The 15,465-nt window shown below is 39.9% G+C and overlaps 1 protein-coding gene across 7 annotated transcripts in view; it reads left to right on the plus strand.

Annotated features, from left to right (window-relative positions):
- rap1gap2.S (RAP1 GTPase activating protein 2 S homeolog) overlaps nt 1-15,465 on the plus strand; it is a 440,223-nt gene that overhangs the window by 409,702 nt on the left and 15,056 nt on the right. For all 7 annotated transcript variants that reach the window (XM_041583680.1, XM_041583679.1, XM_041583678.1 and 4 more), the window contains 5 exons: nt 398-527; nt 4,214-4,369; nt 9,390-9,461; nt 14,289-14,375; nt 14,568-14,702. In XM_041583680.1, coding sequence (XP_041439614.1) covers nt 398-527; nt 4,214-4,369; nt 9,390-9,461; nt 14,289-14,375; nt 14,568-14,702 — 580 coding nt within the window. The remainder of the gene's footprint in view (nt 1-397; nt 528-4,213; nt 4,370-9,389; nt 9,462-14,288; nt 14,376-14,567; nt 14,703-15,465) is intronic.

The following is a 15,465-nucleotide window of genomic DNA, read 5'->3' on the forward strand; positions in this document are numbered from 1 at the left end:
TTGTAAGATGGGGGCAGTGACACTTTATTTGAAAGCAATTAATTAAAAAACTATTAAAAAAAGAATGAAGAATAAAGACCAGTTGAACGATTGCTTAGAATTAGCCATTCTGTTACACACTAAAAGGTAAATCACACCTTTAATTCACTATGTGGTACGTGTCACTTTGTGTACAAACTAACATTTTCAGGACTGTCTATAAAGATTCTCATTCATCCAGGTCATAATATACAATAACTAGTAAAAAAATAAAATAAAAAAAAAGCCAAGTTGCCTTTGACTGAAAGGAATTTTGCTTCTCTATTTTTTTAAAGACACGTCTTCTGATTGGGGACCAGTTGTGCAGAAAATTCATTATGTATAGTTGTATAAATAACATATCATATGTATTCCAAAGGTTCCGTGGAGGACTTGATGTTGCACATGGACAGACCGGCACAGAATCCATTTACACTGTATTTAGGGACAAGGAGATCATGTTTCATGTATCTACCAAATTACCGTTCACTGAAGGAGATACACAGCAGGTAATTACAACAAAAATTCAGATTTTACTCAATGCAGGTAACATTTATTAACACTATTCACAGTCTTACATCATAAGTTCATATATAGTATAGATATGAGTTCAAGTATAGACGTGAGTGCAGTACATTCCAAATGGAAGTTGAGTTGCGGCGCAATTTACAAAAACAAGGCTCTACATATGAAACATTTTGAATTTTGGTGTTACTATTCCTCAAGCAGTATTGAGAGCACCTGGGGCAGCAATTAGGGTTGCCACCTTTTCTGGATAAAAATACCAGCCTTCCAATATATTTATCTTTTTTCCCTATTAATTACATTAGGATCAACCATCATTTTAACCGGCCAGGCCGGTAAAATACCAGCCAGGTGGCAATCCTAGCAGCAATGTGCAGGAGAGCCATCTACTTACTGCCTCCCTATGTTAATTACAGGTCTGCCTTGTGTCCAACAAAGATGTGCTGTGCACCTTGAGGCTGATTTCTAGCTTTGCCCAATGAGCAGAGTACTGCCACTTCCCTGGATGCAGGTACTTGGTGCATGGGCCAAGAGGTACAAATATGCACCTCCAGTTTTCTTGTACGCATGCGTGGGGTAGAAAGAAACAAGCATTTACAGATAAGAAGGAAAGTGGAGACTTGGATAATAAGTCTAGGTGCAGAGTAAAGAAAATAGAAACAACACAGAAAATTGTGACCATCTTGATGGTACTCTATAGGTCCTTGAACTTCTGCATCTCCTCTATATTTAAACAATGTGTCAAAATACTAGTTGCTTCCATACTATGGGAAAAAAGTGCAGAATATATTCCGTATTAATGCAAGAGAGCCCTGGAATGAACACCTACTATGAGTTAGTCTCCCTTTGAACCTTACACATGCAACTGACCTAATTAATCACATGCTTAGCTATTCACACCCCCTTATTGAAGCAAGAACTACTTTGCAAGGGGCCACATTTATGCAAGAATTTTAGGAGATACACTGCACTGTTGATGAAATACAAATTTGCATCTTGTACTTTTCACTTGCATTGTAAATAAGCTTTAATCAGGGGCACTGCTGACATGCGGCAAGTTGGGAATCTTGGCTCAGGCTGCAGTAGCACATGGGTTACTATGGGAGACAAAAAGCCACTCATGTAGCGATGTGGCCCCTCTTGACCCATTCTGAAGTTAAAAAGTTAAGTGAGGTGGAACAAGGGGGCAACATCAGAATGACATGCCTATCTGGGTAGGGTGTTTTGTTGATTATAGTTCTTGATTATATACCTTGCTGCAATATATTGAATATGTTACTGATATGAGTTCTAAGAGAGTCCTACATAGTTAACAGAGAACCCCAAGGAATGATGAGGGAACATTTGCACTGGTTAGATGGACATAATCTTCTAAGGGAGAAAAATAGACATCAAAACCTATATAACAGCTGGCAAACACTACCCATTCAGTGAAAAGGCATTACTGTTGGAAATACTGCTGTGATCAGGACTGGAACTAGGGGTAGGCAGAATATGCACCTGCCTAGGGCACAACAATAAGGTACCTATCAAGCTTCTGCCTACCCCTACTCCATGTTTGCTGCCTTCTCTGCCTCTCCCTTGTCCCCTCTCCTTCACTCCCCTCCCTCATCCCCTCCTCCCCCCCCTTTCCTCCCTCCTACCAATTGCCCTCATTCCGCTCCCTCATTCCCCTCTCCCCTTCCCCTCGATCCTTCCCCTTCACTCCCTCCTTCACCCTCTTTCACCTTCCCTCCCCTACCTCACCGCCACTCTGTTGCTACGTATGTGCGCAGTCTTGTTCAGGTGCGCACATGGTGGGTGGCAGGCTGGCCGGCCAGATAGGCTAGGGCGCCCGGTTGGCTTGGCCTGGCCCTGCCTGTGGTCCCAGAAGAATATATTCTCTTGCAGTATTGGGAACAAAATCCCTGTTTATTAGAATGTAAACTAATCGGAGGCATTTTGATAACTGTGGTTCTTCTTGACAGAAACACATCAATGGAGATGCTCTGAAATGTTATCTATATTTGTTTTTTATAAACATGGCAGGAAAGCCACTAAGCAGAGCCATGGCCTTCAGAATGACTGTTTATTTCACTGTATTTGTATTAGGACAAGGGTCTCTGGAAAGAAACTAAATCAATCAACAGATCTTCTCTGTTATCTTTTGCTCTGAGAAAGCTCAAACATTGTCCTTGTTATTGACATCTATTTGATTGCCTTGAAATTTGCTGAAGAAATGACTCATGCTTTAATGCACTGGCAAATAGCAACTTAGTTTGCATTCCCCTTTCATTAGCCCCAGTCTATAATAAAATACTAAATGATATCATGAGTAAAACACAAAACAAATAAAAGTGTTTTATTTAAAAAAACAGATAACAGAAAAAAAAAACTTCATTATAGCATGCTCTGCCACTTTCACTAAAATCATAAGGTAAATTGCATTCATCAAAAGATTTTATTATTTTTTTTATCTAAAGATTTTAAAGGAGAAGGAAAGCAAGGCAGGTTATTGACAATCAATTAGACACAATAGTGCAAGCTACAACGCTATATTTGTAGAATGCTTTACCATACCTGACTAAACAGCTTTAAAACCTCTCTGTTTAGGATAAAAACGAGCATATTAGCTTGGCGTGACATACTGTAACTTTCTGTCTCTCCCTGCTCACTCATAGCTCTGGGCTCCGATTTCAGCAGGGAGGGGAGGAGGGAGATGGAGAGAGGAGCAAACTGTGCATGCTCAAGCCCATGCTTGGAGGTTTAAGCTGAAAGAAGGAAGTCTGATACAGAAGCCCATGTGTACACAATAGAAGGGAAAAAAAAGTGGTGTTTCTTTTGACAGAGGACACCGAGCAGAATTACTTTGGGGGTATTTATATAGACCTTTCTGAAAAAAGCTTACTTAGTTTTAACCTTTCCTTCTACTTTAAATAATTATAGTTTTACAAATTTGGTGCCATTGCGTGCTGGCGTCATCACGCCAGCGAGCCTGCGCCTTTAAATAGCGAGGAGGCGTCCGCGCCCTTAGGGATCTAAGATTGAGCTAGACACGGAGTGGCCCCGTCGCACCACTGGACCACCAGGGTAAGTTAAATTTATTAGAATCCTCTGTAAGCAGTAACCAACCTAGTTCCGACACCTGTCTGATGGAAATATCGGTCAGGCAGACCCTCGAGAGGGCTCCATACTTGAGTCAGTAAACTGCTGACTGTAGGGGCCACGTCAGCATCTTTGTGTAGGGCCAGCTTAAATATTTCAGTATGTAGGAATAAAAATAATCATAATGTGAATTAATCCAGTAAGGAAATATCTTGTGGGGTTTGATTAAGTATGATTTGATACGTAGGGTAGTATAACACTGGCACTTCCTTTTGTCTGCTGCTCTGTGTATATTTATGTCCCTATTAAGATGACTGGGAAAATACATAAAATACTGGAATACTGAAAAACTGGAAAATGCGAATGAAAATTATGACACATGAGACAATATTAGCATCTACATTTTAGTAAGCAGAAGCTATTAGGATAGCTAATGAATCAAAATGTACAGTACATATTGTGCATCATCTCGTTTTAGGGCTAGGACATTAGATGAAAAGACATACTGTGTTCCACTGAGTGTTTGTGGGTAAGTGCTGTACAATATGGGCTTTGATATTAATCTCAGTCTTTTGTGTAATTGTAGCTGCAACGGAAAAGACACATTGGTAATGATATTGTGGCTATTATCTTTCAAGAGGAAAACACCCCTTTCGTGCCAGACATGATTGCATCTAACTTTCTGCATGCTTACATTGTCGTGCAAGTAGAAAACCCAGAGACCGATATCACAACGTATAAGGTAAGGCTTCCATCTGTCAGCCGGCTTCTTCCCTAACACTGTTGACAAGGGTGGACATCATTTTTTTTATATTAGCTACAGATTACTGATGTATTTAACAAAGTCTTGACTACTTAAAATAAAAAGATCCATTTTTACTTAAAGGGTTGTTCACCTTCAAATCATCTCTTAGTATGATGTAAAGATTAAAATTCTGAAACAATTTGCAGTTGGTCTTCACTTTTTATTTTCAGTGGTTTCGGAATTATTTAGGTTGTTGTTCAGCGGCTCTCCAGTTTTGAAATTTCAACAGGTATCTGGCATCAAATTATTCTAGCAACTGGGTAGTGGTTTAAATGAGAGGCTGGAATATGAATAGGAGAGGGGCAAAATAGAAAGATACCTAATAAGTAGCAATTCCATTATAATTGTAGCTTCACAATCAGTGGCGTAACTAGTTGTTACTGGGCCCCATAGCAAATTCAATTTAGGGCCCCAAAATATTTATAAGTTGGCCTATTTTACCAAGATATATTAAAATTGCTAATTAATTAGGGTCTCACTGGGCCCCCTACACTCCTGGGCCCCCTGCAACCGCAGGGTCTGCTTCCTCTATAGTTACGCCCCTGTTCACAATTGTTTTTGGCTGCTGGGGTTAGTGACCTCATTTTGAAAGCTGAAGAATAAAAAGAAGAAATCATTTTAAAAACTATAGGTGGCCATACACGGGTCAATAAAAGCTTCCAACAGACAAAGTCAGCAGCTTATTGGCCAGTGTATGGGACACTGCCAACGGGCTTCATTGACCAATATCTGACTAGATAGATGACATAGGTCAATCAGGCAGGTTTAAAAGTCCCCTATGACTGAGGACCGCACAGGTTTGTTGATGTGGTCCTCACAATGGCTGTCTGCATTCCCGGCGTTGTGATCCAAGCATTGGGCCCTAGAGCCCACTATCAGATCAGCCCAATATCGCTCACTGAAGGTGGCCATATCAGGGAAAGATCCACTTGTTTGGTGGCTTTTCTATATTAGCAAATAGTTAAGGAATAAAAAGTGAAGATCAACTTAAAAGTTGCTAAGAATTGATCATTTTATACCATACTTAAAGTTAACATGAAGATGAAATACCCATTTAAGCTAATATTTAAACTCTAATTTGATTGTTGCCAATTTATACCATGAGACTTTTTAAAAAAAAAACATACAGATTTTTGTTGCATATGGAAGACAATGATTAGCTGGATTTTAACAAGATAGTATTCAGTTTAAATAAGCTAAAAAACATTACTGTTTTAACTGGAACATGATTCAATTTCTTGTACAGTCCTGTATGTAAATTGGTCTTGTCCCTTCCTGTGATCATTGTGCCTTGTTTCCTGTAACCAGCATGGAGAAATAATCAGTATTGATGGCTGCCCATAATGAAGGAACATGGCTATGTACAGCCAGAACCAGTGGGTGTTGGCAAACAAGCTCTTCTGCAATAAAACAATAAAGTCCAGCTGATAAGAGGGAACTTACAGTTTTAAACAAACTTATAAGAGGCAGTAATTGAGCTTCATTTGCCAGTTCGAATGGATAAATACAATGGGGCAATTTCACTAACCGGCGAAAATTCGCCAGCGCTGTCTTCGCGCACATCGCAACACTTCGCCAGGCGTAAATTCGCCTGGACAACCAGTAACGTAACTAGAGGGGGGGCGGGCCCTGTGCGGGGTGTGCAGCCGGGCCACCCCCCCTCCGTACGTGATTTTCGGCCCACATTTCAGTTGCGCGCAAGCTGCCAGGGGGCCCTGAGGGGGTGCGGACCCCCTGCACCCCCGGTAGTTCTGCCACAACGCTAATTCACGAAGATCCGAAGTTGCGCACAGGGTACCAAACGCTGGCAAAATCACGCCAGCAAAATTATGCTCAGCAGTTCGAAGTTACTAGTTCGCTAGCGTAGCGGCTAATAAGCATACGGCGTGCAGTTAAAGTACAATGGCCGTATATGCTGTAGCAAATACATTACACTACACAAGGCCAAGGAACCTTAATAAAATTATATAAAGTTGTTATAATGCCCTACACATGTGCCCACAGTATAGATTAGGTGCCATATGTTAGCAAATGTAGGGGGGAAGGAGGGTAACCCAAAAAAAATTACGATCTTTTTCAGTCTATCACCCTTTAAATAGGAAAAAACGCCAGCATTTTTTGGGACTTAAAATTTTCAACTACTCTATTGCACTTCACCCGTTCTGAGGTGGCGAAGGCAAGTAACGTAACGTTCAGTAAAAAACTTAGTGAATTTGCATAGTAACGCTCTTTCGCCAGCTACCGTTAGTAAATCGACGAAGTGCCCGAAATGACGTCACGCTGGCGAAGTTAGCCACTACGCCCTTTAGTAAATTTCCCCCAATATATGCTGTTTGGTGAGGCATTCTTAAAAGGACACATAGGCTCCTGTAGAGCTGTTAACTGTTAACAAGAGCAGCTGGCTTTATCATGACAATATTCTAATGCAAATATTATGAAAAGGAGGCAGTATGCCCATGTGATTATCACTAGGCAAAAGCCTGCGATAGGACTGTTAAGAGAAATATATTGCTTTATGGAGGATATGGCAGTAGCCTGCAAATGTGGATTAGCTGTGCCAAACCATCTTGTTAGTGGTATTGTTATCCAAATAATATGTTTGCCCACTCCCAGCTATATGAATTTATATTTATTTAATGACAATAAATATAAACCTAGTGTAGGACTGAAACCCCCAGTATTGACAATAATCTTTTGATGAGTTCTGTATACCTAACTCCCTTAGCCTGGTAGATAACTTGGTCCTCTACAATGCACCCGAGGAAGGACCTTGTTGTCCGAAACATGTAGTGCTGAATTAAGAATATTAACTACATTGAAGGCTCTCCAGTTCCTGTTTTCCTCTACAACTCACATGATTCTCAGCTATCATCTCAGCTAGCACCAGGCAAAGCTCCATGGGGGTGTACATTTCCCATACAGTGTGAATTTGATATATATATAGTCTATGTGAGATATGATCTATATGGTGTGCCAGCAGACAAGTTGCCCAGCAGCAAAAAGCCTGAAACTTATTAGTGAGCCTGCTGACCAAAGGCAGACCCTGTATTGGTGCACAAGTAAAACAAGGGCAGCGACCCCCTGCTTAAAATGAAACCACACTTTGACTATTTAAAGGAGAAGGAAAGTCTTCCTTCACTTGGGGGTGCCAAATGTTAGGCACCCCTAAGTGAATTTATATACTTACCTGAAACCCCGGGGCGGTGAGCTGCACCAGCCCGGGATTATACCAGTGAGCACCACGAAGCAATACTCTTCAGGCTTCTTCTGCTTTCAAATTTCCCGGGGCAGACGCATGCACAGTAGAACGAAATAGCCAACTTTTTAGTTAAAGTTCAGCCTTTTGCTCTACAGTACATGCGCAGCTGTAAGAAGAAGAAGAAGCCGGAAAAGGATCGCTTAGTGGTGCTCTCTGGAAGAACAAAAATTTGCCAAACACAGAAGGCTAGTGTAGCGGGGATATCCCCTGCACGTTTATTTTGTCAAGTGATGTAACGTTTCGGGGGCGTGCCCCTTCCTCAGACATGCAGAAGCACTCTCAATCAGTGTTTAAAAACCCATAGTGATTTACATAATTAATACAGTGAACCAGTATTTAAGTGAATAATACTTAGTTAAGCAAATACATTGTGAACAGTATTTTTTTAAAAAAGAGAATACATAGTGAACAGTTTTTTTTAAAAAAAACTTTAAAACATTGTAAGAGCTTAATAAAAAGCTTCATAAAAAGTTAGAAAACTTTAGAAAAAATTTTTTTTAGAAAAAAGATTTTTTTGGGAAACATTTTATAAAAAATTCAGGCAGTGTTAGTCCCAATCTCCAAGTGGTAAAAGTCCTCTTTTATGCCAGTCCAATCTGTACGAAAAAAATTCAAAAATGTGCAAAAATTGTGATAAAAGATTTTTTTGATATTAAGTCAGTAATTTCAAACATGTAAGGTCCATTAACCTAGTGGATAAAGAAAAACACAAATACAGTTGTGTGTACTGAGAAAAACAATTATAAGATATTAATAAACCCAATATACATTACTATCTTACCCTATCCGTAAACTGTCCCTGGATAGTGGGTTGTTCAATGCAATTATCTACAAAATAGAGTGCTTCTGCATGTCTGAGGAAGGGGCACGCCCCCGAAACGTTACATCACTTGACAAAATAAACGTGCAGGGGATATCCCCGCTACACCAGCCTTCTGTGTTTGGCAAATTTTTGTGCTGATACTATTGGGAGAGGTGCCGACCCCTCCAGCCAACACTAGGCAACCATTACCAGGCTCGCTGGAAGAACCCCAGGCCAGTGCAGTTTGTGGCCCGGGATTTCAGGTAAGTCAATACAATCACTTGGGGGTGGCTAACATTTGGCACCCCAAGTGGAAGAAGACTTTCCTTCTCCTTTAATGTCTCATTGACTGCCGATATTAACTGCTCTAGTAGTCCCTGGCATTAATTATTACAGGGTTAAATGGCACCATATCGTTCCATTATACAATGATCCCCAACTTAAAATAGCATATTGACTTCTGACATTCTAGTAGTGTGATCTACAGCATGGGGTGGTACAGTGATCCACAGCAATAAAAGATTTGAGTACACTTGCAGGGCCACGCTGAGGTCCATTTGCAGTGGGTTCTCTTTCCTCTTATCTCTTTCCTTGTGTTATCTTACTTGTGTCAAAATATGTAAACAAAGAACATCTGTCTATGAAGTACAGAAGGACATTTTTTTCATGCTCTCAATAAAGTTGGAGTTTGTCTTCCTCTAATTAAACTAGACATTGATCAGGGTTCACTTGGACAAAAGGCTGAGCTTCATGAATGTGTATTTTTTTAACATTATCTACTATGTATCAGGAGGATATCTATGATGGGACAATACACATACAGTAGATCTTATTTGAGGTCTATGACAGATGTACATTTCAGTTTTGCAGCTGAGACATTTATTATTTGTGTGCAGGTATCTGTAACTGCCAGAGAAGATGTACCATCATTTGGGCCTCCACTGCCAAATCCCTCAGTATTTCAAAAAGTGAGTAACTGGATACTTTAAAAATGAAATGTTGTCTTTGTGAAATAACCATGTCATTGGATGATTTGGGCTCAGTGTCATCAATGTGGTGTTGGTTTAAGAATGGCACAGTAGAGTCCTTCAGCGGGTTGGGTACTTGCAGAATACCTGCAATGTGGTCAGGACTTGGTTTGAATATTCCTTATGTCCCCACCATGTGAGCGGTCCATGGGCAGCCTTTAGCTGCAGCTTGGCACTAGTAGGTGGCCATTTGGGAAAAAGATTGAAATATACAATTTCCTCTGTGAAACCAGTTGTTGTGTGACATCACACTGTAGAGAGGCAGGAGGCAGTTTAGGTGTTCAAGAATGGGGAAAAAATGTAGGTAACGGGTGTGGGTCTGACAGGTCTGAAAAAAAAAGCTGGTCTCTACTACACAGTACTATAAAAAAAATTGTACTTAGCAAATAGATGAATATTACTTTGATATCATTTTGCATAGAAGTTGCAATTTTTATAAAAAAAAAAAAGTACTATTTTTGTAAGATTGCAAAAAAAGCAACATTATTACTGACATTAAGAGAAAATGTTATATATTCCTGCTGTTACAGCAGTAGTTATTTTTGTCCATTTTCTTTTAATTAAATATTACCCTAAGTGTCTCACTGGTTCCTTTCTCTTTTCTGCAAGAAGGACTTTGTTTGGTTAAAGAAAGTCATTTATATGGCATCTAGCAGTGTTATCTATTGATAAGTGCTTAGGGGGAAAACTGGCCACAAATCTGTCCTTTGACAGCATTTTATTAAAAAGAGCAGTATTTAATCCCTGTTTGGTATAATAGCTGTCATAGAGAGCTCTGAGATGACTGCTAGTGACTCAGAAATCAGAGAGGGCCACGATGCAATGAAATGAACACATTTATTAGCTCGGCTCATTTCTGGGGGGCTCTACAGGGAGCAGGTTATCTTTTGGATAAACGACCGACAGATTTTGTCAGTCAAAATATTAGACGTGGTTTTCCCTGAGCTGTCACAAATGCGTCAGGATGTCAGTTTAGGTACCAAGAGAGATAAAAAAAAAACTGGAAAGGAATTTGAATACCAAATGTCTTCATTATTTTCCTCTTGTCTTGTAGCAGCGCTGGGCTTTTCAGGAGTGTCATGTCAAATCGGTACATAATGTACATCCACTGTTAATGCTTGTTTAAACACATGTGCCTTACTACATAACACCAGTTTGTTACATTTGCTGTGAATTTTAGTTTTTGTCACATTAAGGGTTCAATTCCCCTTTAGGAGCCCTGTTGCAAATCATTTCCCTTCTTGATTAATACTGACAAATCCAAAAAAGGGGGATCTGTGATGTTAGCAGGTCAGTGTTTTTAAAAAAAAGGGTAGGATGATTTATTGCCCATTAAAATGTCATGCTTGACACATTTCTTATTGCGAACATACTATGATCATGCATGCCTGCGGGGCTCAATCAGGTCTGATGCATTTCAATGGACAGTGCTTGTGGTCCTCCTTCTCTCAGACCTATAACACCAACAAATGCCAAAAAAATACATATAGCATTGGCATCATGCTTCCTAACTCCTAGAGCTATAGAGACACTGTTCTGTATTATCTTTAGAATAAAAAAAAAGTTCCTTAAACAAATGTCATTCCTTTTATTTTATTGTGTAAAATGTAATTGTGAGGCACAAAGAAGGTATGAGATGTATCCATAAACCTAACATCAGCAGTACCACTCTTATAATAAATTAAACCATTGATTTTTTTTCCCCTTTACCTCAGTAATCCATGATTCAGAACAAGAGATCCAATAGAATAAAAGAGATTTGCCTAGATTAGCCTAAACTCTTAATTAGCCTAGACTCTTGTTTGTCCATTAAAGGAGAAGGAAAGTCAAAATCACTTGGGGCACCGCCAAGTGATTGTAATCATTTTCCTGATACCCCAGGCAAGTGCTTTTGTTAGCAGAAAACTGCCCCAGGGGTTCTTCTCAGCACGCACCATGGAGCGATGTCTCCTTCCACTTCTTCATTCTTTAAAATCCAGAGCCCGATGCATACATGAGCCTTGATGCTCTCTGGAAGAACCTTGGGTTCTTCCAGAGTGAGTGTTGCCTTTTCTTCTCCTTAACTTTCTTTTTAGATACCAATAAAAAAAAATAACTGTGCTAATGGTTGTGCTGCTGCTATAAATCTCCTCCTATTATTAAGGCTGGGCATGGGCAACCTGTAACCCACAATATATTGAAGAACTGCAGCTTCCAGCATCCTGGATGCACATCACTGTCTTATGCACCTGACTGCAAAACATTATATAAAATAATACAAAAAATCTGCATAATAAAGATTATATTTGTCACTACTAGGGGTGCTGTTTTTGCAGTTTACAGGAATTGTCCTTTCGGATCAGGTTCCACCAAGGTGTAGCAGCAATTGGGGTCCAACCTGAAGGGTTTAGATGGTATTGGTGGGCATGACAGAGTAGGTACAGGTAAACGAGGTTAATTCCTTGAGATGTAGAAATGTTAAGCCAATGCATAGAACCTCACATCTAGTCTGCAATAGAGCTCATGCTACCGTTTTCTATCCTGTTTTTCCAAAAATAATTATACTCCCATATAACATGAGCAAAGAGCAACCTGGATTCAGAGAGGAATGTACAGTACAGAAATGCATAATGTGCATAAAAATAAATATAAGCTATATAAATATGTTTTATTTCCATTATTTTGCTTTTGATAACATTTTGGGTTCCATCGCTGAACTGCCTTGGTTTTTCTCCTGTTCATGTATACGTTTGTTTCCCTCTACTGGCAGGCCATAGATGTACCATTTTTTAGTAAGGGAAAGTATATATTTTCCGATTTTGCTAGGGTATAGTGTGCCACTACATATATACTGTATATATTTACTATTTTAAATTAATGGGCTGATACCAACCTGTATCCAGGGAAAGCATTCAAACAATTTTTTGGCCACATCAAAATCAGAGCAATAACTCCCTAGTATTGTAAAAGCAATAAAATAACTGCACTCATATATTCAAATTGCAGAAAGGAAAATATTACTGTGAGGTCCTCAGACTTTTTTACCAATGAGTCACATTCAAATGTAAAAAGAGCTGGAGAGCAACACAAGCATAATAAAAGTTGATGGGGGTGCCTAATAAGTGCAGTGATTGGCTATTTGGTAGCCTACAGGAGGCTCTGTTTGGTAGTACACCTGGTTTTTATGCATCCAAAACTTGCCCTCAAGCTTAGAATTAAAAAAATCAGCACCTGCTTTGTGGCCACTGGGAGTAACATCCCAGTGGTTGGAGAGCAACATGTTGCTCGCGAGCTACTGGTTGGGGATCACTGCTCTAAAAGTAAAAAAAAATGATCTATTTTCATGTACAAATAAAACCATAATGAAATACATTTTATAGTTGTAAATAAATGTTTTTCATAAACAGAGACTTTTCACCTTCTCAGAACTTATGACTGCTTATTTATGACCACAGGTGCAGTGGTCCCAAATTTCCCCACAGTCGGTTGCACATAAACCCTCTTGTATTAAAGGTATTTGCATCAAAATTAATTCCTTGCACTTCTGTATAGTAGTGCTCAGTGACCTCAGGTGTGAGTTTGCCAAATGAGCACTCAAGGTGGGCAGTATCAGGCTGATCCCATCATGGGCCCTAGGCACGCCCCGACCAAGCCGGCTGGATGGCCAAGGCAACTCGGCTAGCCACTTTACCCCCTCCCTGGCACATGTGCATATGCGCACGCATGCGTGATGTGTGAATGTGAATTTACATTCAATCTGCTCTTTCTTAGAGGTGCGCTGAATTGCCCAGCATTAATCCACCAAAATTCACTCCATCTGTGTTCACCGGGTGATGCTGTGCCTGTCAATGGACTTTTATCTTTTTGTCATGAAAACAGAGGTGGTGAAAAGCCACTGAACAGCCCTGTGTGCCACTAGCCTTTAACTTATACACAGAGTTTGGACTGGGGTTCCTGGGGCCCACTGGGTACCCAAATCAAGGGCCCACCATCCAGCCATCACTGCCCCCTACCCTCCACTTACTTAATTACTTTGTCACATTTACAGGGGAAAAAATCAAGATGGCAGTGCATTTCACAGTAGACTGCAAGGCCATCTTTAATTTTGTTTCAATCTTTCCCACATTACTGGCTTGTGGGCAGGTGGCAGGGCCCAACAGGATCAGGTCCCACTGGGATTTTTCCTGGTATCCCTGTGGGCAAGTCCAACTCTGATTATAAGCAGTTTGACAGAGCACTAGTTCAAGAAATATGTTTTGCCTTTTACACTGGCAAAGTAACTGAAACGTAAAGAAATATGTTAGAAGGATAGTATTTTTTGGATATTAGATTTCCCATCTTGGCACATCCCATGTACATTCTCATGACCCTGCTTAAATGTAGATATGTTTTTCAACCTCATGTTCCCCATTTTGCACTCCGGTCCAGCTTAAACCCCACCAGGACCTAAAAAGGCTACAGTTATACAAAAACATGACTTATTGTAAGGGTCACTGTACTAAAGCTACATGAGTATACAAGATACCTCCAAATCGATCCCTGTTTACCCTTTAGACAAGCCAATCCCTCAGCCTGTTTAAAACTAAGCAAACTCATAGGAAAAGTGTCTGACTAACCTTCACTTTAGTGCTCCATAGAAATCCATCATAATAGTAATGAGCAAATATGGGGGTTTTCAAAACCTTCTTTCCTGTTTCATTGCAGTTATGGATATCCTAAATGAACATCTTCATGTCCTCCCCGCAACCTGAAGTTTATCTTATAGATTATTTGTATTCTGTTTTCCAGAATTCGGAATTCCGGGAATTTTTGCTGACCAAGCTCATCAATGGAGAACATGCATGCTGCAAATCAGACAAGTTTGCCAAGCTGGAGGTAAATAAGAAAATGGATAAATGCTGTAGGATCTGTTGTCTGTTTTTTACATACAAAAATATCAATTCATACAAATTTAAAAAAAATGCATTAGTGTATTAGCATCACTTAGTGGATGAATAATTAGTTATCAGTGTTTTTATTGAGAAAAGTCTTCATCAATACACCTTTTTTTTCTCTTATCAATGAAAGGATCGAACAAGGGCAGCACTCTTGGACAACCTTCATGATGACCTCCATGTACATACACAAGCCATGCTAGGCCTGGGCCCAGAGGAAGACAAGCTGGAGAATGGTGCTCATGGTGGATTCTTAGAGTCATTTAAGGTAAGTACAAATTAGTTCTATAAAGACTTTATTTATGAATAGTTGGTCAGGTCATGATCTAGTGATTCCAGCAATGATGATCCAGTTCTATATCTGCTGTATGAAGAGCTGTATTCTGATCTGTTGCCGCTCTGAGTGCCGGACCTCTGCACTGTGGGGGTGCTGTGGGGGAGCAGGCCTTTTTTTGTTTTTATTTACCATATAGGCACTTGAGAACCACCCGCTAAATTGCTGCCCTAGGCAGCTTACTTGGTGAACTTTTGTTCAGTTGAGGGAAAAATTAGACATGATTTAATATATTTCTTGCAGAGTTGTTACTTTTGTAAAACAAACACATTTTCTACGAAACTGCAGGATATTAGATGTTGTTTTAAAATCATCCCTTGAATGGGAAAGTTAGAATTTCTATATGTTGCTAAGCAAAGAGGTCAAGCGACAAACTGTTAAGGGATTATTGGCAGTGAAATGGATGGACTATTTCCTCGCCATAATGAGGTGCATCACTAAGGGAATGGATCTTCCATGAAGAGTTGAGTATAGTTTAGTATAAGACAATCATTACTAGCTGCGGGCAGTACAATTTTTAGATTCAAGAGCGCAGACCTCACACACCTGATATGTTATTTGCTGAGATGCTCAAGGTTACAAGTGGAAAGCTTTCCTTTCGAGCGTGCCTAAATAGCACTGTTATCTATGGAGTTACAGAGAGGCCTTTGCATGGAAAATGAAAAATCCTTAATTATTAACTTACGCATGGTTAAAA

Source organism: Xenopus laevis, chromosome 2S (genome assembly GCF_017654675.1).
Source record: "Xenopus laevis strain J_2021 chromosome 2S, Xenopus_laevis_v10.1, whole genome shotgun sequence".
Lineage (NCBI taxonomy): Eukaryota > Metazoa > Chordata > Amphibia > Anura > Pipidae > Xenopus > Xenopus laevis.